Here is a 4332-nt window from a genome sequence, read left to right as displayed (position 1 = left end):
GTACCCGTAGCAGCATTGAAACGCCTCTCGTGGGTCGTGGGCGTGGCCACCACCGCCGTGACTCGCCCGACGCGGGCTCACCATCTACGTGTGACCGGTGCCGTCTCGTTTAGCTATTTTGTTACGAAAAAAATGGATATGCGCAACTGATAAAAAATGACAATTTTGTTTCACTGACACATGGGCCATGGGACACCTCATACTGCAGCTTTGCTCTCTACTCTTTTCTACGCGTAGCTAGCCCAGTTGTTCTCTGAGATAAGTACAAAAACCACAAATGCGGATGTTTTCGGACTTCACAGACGCATGCGAAGTCAGCAAACGTCCACATTTGAGGTTTTTGTAAACCAACACTTGCCACAACAGGATACTTAAAAGAATATCTCAATTATTAATCATCTCGTATGCAAGCGGTCAATGCAAATCTGTGTGATATGAGACGATAATACTAGCATAATATGGACAATGTAAGTGTTATTTTCTTAATAAACGTACACACCTCGATGTTTTGACTTGCTCTTGACATCGCATCGTTGTGGAGGCAGGGTGTAATTGGTATCATCTTAATAATCATAATATAGCCTTTGTTCTTGGTATCTTTTTTAACTCCCTTTCTTTCTTTATGTAAATATAAATATTTAGTTCTTTGACCACATGAAAATATTTATTTTGATGAATATCGACCGGTTAGTTAAAATGCGGTTTGAAATGTATGCGGCTAGTGTTGGTGGCTGCCTCCCGCATCCGTGTCTGCGTACTGCCCCCCTCCCTCGGTCCGCGGACGGATGCGGGGGATTTTTTGCGGGTTGCCGTTGGAGATGCCCTTGGTGATTTCGTTTGCGGACGCATACGAAGTCTGCAAAACGTCCACATTTGTGGTTTTTGTAAATCAACACTTGCCACAATAAGATACTTAAAAGAATATCTCAATGATTAATCATCTCATATGCAAGCGGTCAATGCCAAATCTGTATGATATGACACGATAATACTAGCATAAAATCTAAGTGTTATTTGCTTAATAAACCTACAAACCTCGATATTTTGATTAGCTCTTGATATCGTATTGTTTTTGAGGTAGGGTGTAATTGGTATCATCTTGACATTTATATATAGCCTTTGTTCAAAAAACCCACTCCCACCTTTGAAAGTCATTTTTTTAACTCCTCTTCTTTCTTTATGTAAATATAAATATTTAATTTTCTTTGAACACATGAAAATATTTACTTTGACTTTATAATTCTATATTGAACAGACCTATACAGTAGGGCATTTTCTTTTTTACACAAACACCATGCATTCCATTAAGGCACGACAAGATCGTCGCCGCCAAACGCTGTACAGTAGGACATTTGTTTACTGTTTCTTCCCTAAAAAACCATGAAGCATTCTATAAAAGAGAAGACAATAAGAGGGTGTTTGTTTTCAGGGACTTTTTTGTGTAGGGACTAGAAAAAGTCCCTCTAGAGACTTTTTTATCAAACGGGAGGGACTTTTTAGGGACTAAACTAGGCATTTGGGACTAAATGAAGAAGACTCTTAAGGAGAGTCTTTTTGGGACTTTTCCAACAATGCCCCTCCATGCACTCATTGGCCCGCCACCTCATGGTGTTGTTTGATTTTTATTTTTCTATATAATAGGGGCAACATGGTTATTTAATAACCTTTAGGAAGGGACTAAGGACTTTTTAGTCTCTGAAAACAAACAGAGAGGGATTTTTTAGGGACTAGGGACTTTTTAGTTGGGACTAGAAAAAGTCCTAGGACTAGAGAACCAAACACCACCTAATATAGCAACATGTCCTCGATAATCATATCGTGCTTGGAACAGTCGTGGCCCACTTGACCGTGATAGCGCATGCAATCTAATAAATCGCAAATATAGCGTACTCGTAGCACATTTTCTGGAAAAGAGAAACTGCAGCAGACATGCATGCGCACTGCACCACCCACATGCATGTAATAATGCCAAGTGTAAAACTGACATTATTGAATCCTTTAACCAACAATAAAATAACCGTTTAATCAACAACTGGCCTAACAGTACTAAATCAATCAATCGTGCCGAATTATCCATTAATTATTGGAGCAAGCACATGCACATACCGACACACGAAAAGACACCCTTAATTACAGCGTCATGCCACCAAATTCGCAAGCACATTCCTAATTCATCGGTGCTGTACTACGATCGGGCACCAACGAACGTATACGTACGTACGAACTCAACACAACCCACACACCCAAGAGAAAAAAAAAGGAAAAGGAAGGACAATACGGGGCACACGCACACCGACTCTCTACGTACGTTACGTACTGGTCGATGCCGGCCGGCTCGCCGGCCGGGCCTAGGGCGAGCACCGGCGCGGGTGCGGCGGCGGGCCGGAGGCGGCGAGGGAGTCGCGCGACCTCGTGCACGACCGGTAGAGGCTCAGCACCGCCAGCCACTCGGTCAGGGCGTCGGTCACCGCCGGCCACCGCCGCTGCTGCTTGCGCTTCCTTGCCTTCGCAGGGACGACGGAGTACGCGCCGTCGGCGCCGAAGGAGTACTCGGCGACCACCTTGTTGTTGGAGAAGAGCGACGGCGGGAGGGGTAGCGGCGAGGCACCGGACTTGTTGCGGGTGCTGGCGCCGCGCGCGGGGGTCTTGGGGATGCCAGGCCGGTGCTCCCAGGAGAAGGGCACCGCGGAGGCCCGGAGCGGGGAGAGGAAGCGGTGGTGGAACGGCGAGGGCGCCGGGGAGAAGGGGGCGAAGGAGAAGGACGCGGAGGAAGACGACGCCGACGACGCCGACGAGGACGAGGAGGTGGGAGCGGACGACGGCTTCGGGGACGTGAGGAGGCGCTGGCGCCGGCGGCTGGACGGAGATTTGCGCGCCGGGGCCGGGAGCGGCGACGGCGAGGAGGGGGTAGGCGGGTTGGGCATTGCAAAGAAGCTGTGGTTTGTGGTGCCGTGGTGTGGTGTGGAGTTTCGGAGCTCGAGTGTGGGGCTTGTGGTCTTTTATGGTTGGGTCATGGCGTCGGCGCGCGCGCAAATGGGGGCGCGGTCTGCCTGGCTAGCTCCGCCACGTGGCATGGCATGACGTGGACGCCTGCCTTGCTTCCTCTGTACACGTTGGCAGAGGAGCCGGTCGTATGGCAATGGCATACTCTTTTTCCTTGTGTTGTGCTGAATTGGCAAGATTGGCCAGAAAGCAATTTACAGAAGACATGCCAAATTCACTGCTCATACACACCCATTTTTCTAGCAAACATAAGTAAATAAACACGAGAAACTAGGCATTTGGGGGCTGTTTGCTTCTTGCCCATGCCCGCCTGACCAAATCAGGGGCAGCCACAAAATTGGCGCTGGTTTTGTCGACCTGTGATCTGCCCATGATTTGGCGTTAGAATAGATGGAGAGAGTCGTGGTGGGATGGGCGTGCCAATAGGTTGAAAGCCATTCAAACAGACATTTATCTCTCAGTCAACGCCAATATTTTGGCATGGCAGACGATGAATGCAATCCAAACAGCCCTTTGATTTTGAAGAAGTAATCCTTAACACACCGCACATGATGTTTGCTTTCATCGTGATTAATTTGATTTATATTTCCTCTAGTTCTTCAAACAACCAAACTAATAGACGCATACACGGTTTTAAGCACACAACTTCCACACAAAATCCAGGCCTTCCCGATTTTCCACACTACGACACCGATGGGACTGGTGGTGGAGGAGGGTGGTGACCTACCGGCGGAGGAGAGGTGCTGGCATGGTGCAGCCACAAAATTTCCCCTCTATGCTTTTCAAATATCCAATCTGAACATATTTAAAGGCATTGATAGTTAAAGTTTGAAAGGTCAATTTCTTTTTCAAAGGTCAAATTCGCTTTATGTAAGTAGGACTGTTTTTATACTAAGCTAAATGATGTACTCCCTTCGTTTCAGTTTACAAGTCGTGCGCGTATATCTGGGTTGCCAATTTTATCATTCTAATATAAACTATATAACACAAAAAATATACCGTTTGAAAATAGAACATCTGAAGTTTATATTGGTATATTTTTTGTAATATATGACTTGTATTAGGTTGGTCAAATTGACAACCTAGGAGTACGCGCACGCCCTGTAAACCGAGAGAGAGGGAGTGTTATTTTGAGGAAGATTAGGACGCAATGAAGGAAGAGCGGGAGATAACTAGAGCATTCTCCCTTTTTTATTAAAAGGAAAAAAAATCGTAGCATTCTGCTTTCGCAAAGAAGAAGAAAGCGAGCTGGGGCGTTGCCTCTTTCTGAATCTTTAACTCATCATCCTGTAATGGCAAAAACACGGTGGAGCCGAACCAGGATTGCAA

General features: G+C 46.4%; 1 protein-coding gene across 1 annotated transcript; it reads right to left on the bottom strand.

Moving 5' to 3' along the window:
* Positions 1–2047: 2047 nt before the first annotated feature.
* LOC123049395 (vegetative cell wall protein gp1) lies at positions 2048–2986 on the bottom strand. The gene has a single exon (XM_044472320.1). The coding sequence runs from the start codon at positions 2922–2924 to the stop codon at positions 2349–2351; it is 576 nt and encodes a 191-aa protein (XP_044328255.1). The 5' UTR covers positions 2925–2986; the 3' UTR covers positions 2048–2348.
* Between the last annotated feature and the right edge of the window lie 1346 nt (positions 2987–4332).

The sequence above is a fragment of the Triticum aestivum genome, chromosome 2D (genome assembly GCF_018294505.1).
Source record: "Triticum aestivum cultivar Chinese Spring chromosome 2D, IWGSC CS RefSeq v2.1, whole genome shotgun sequence".
NCBI classification, from domain to species: Eukaryota; Viridiplantae; Streptophyta; class Magnoliopsida; order Poales; family Poaceae; genus Triticum; species Triticum aestivum.
This window is presented reverse-complemented; position numbering and strand designations above follow the sequence as displayed.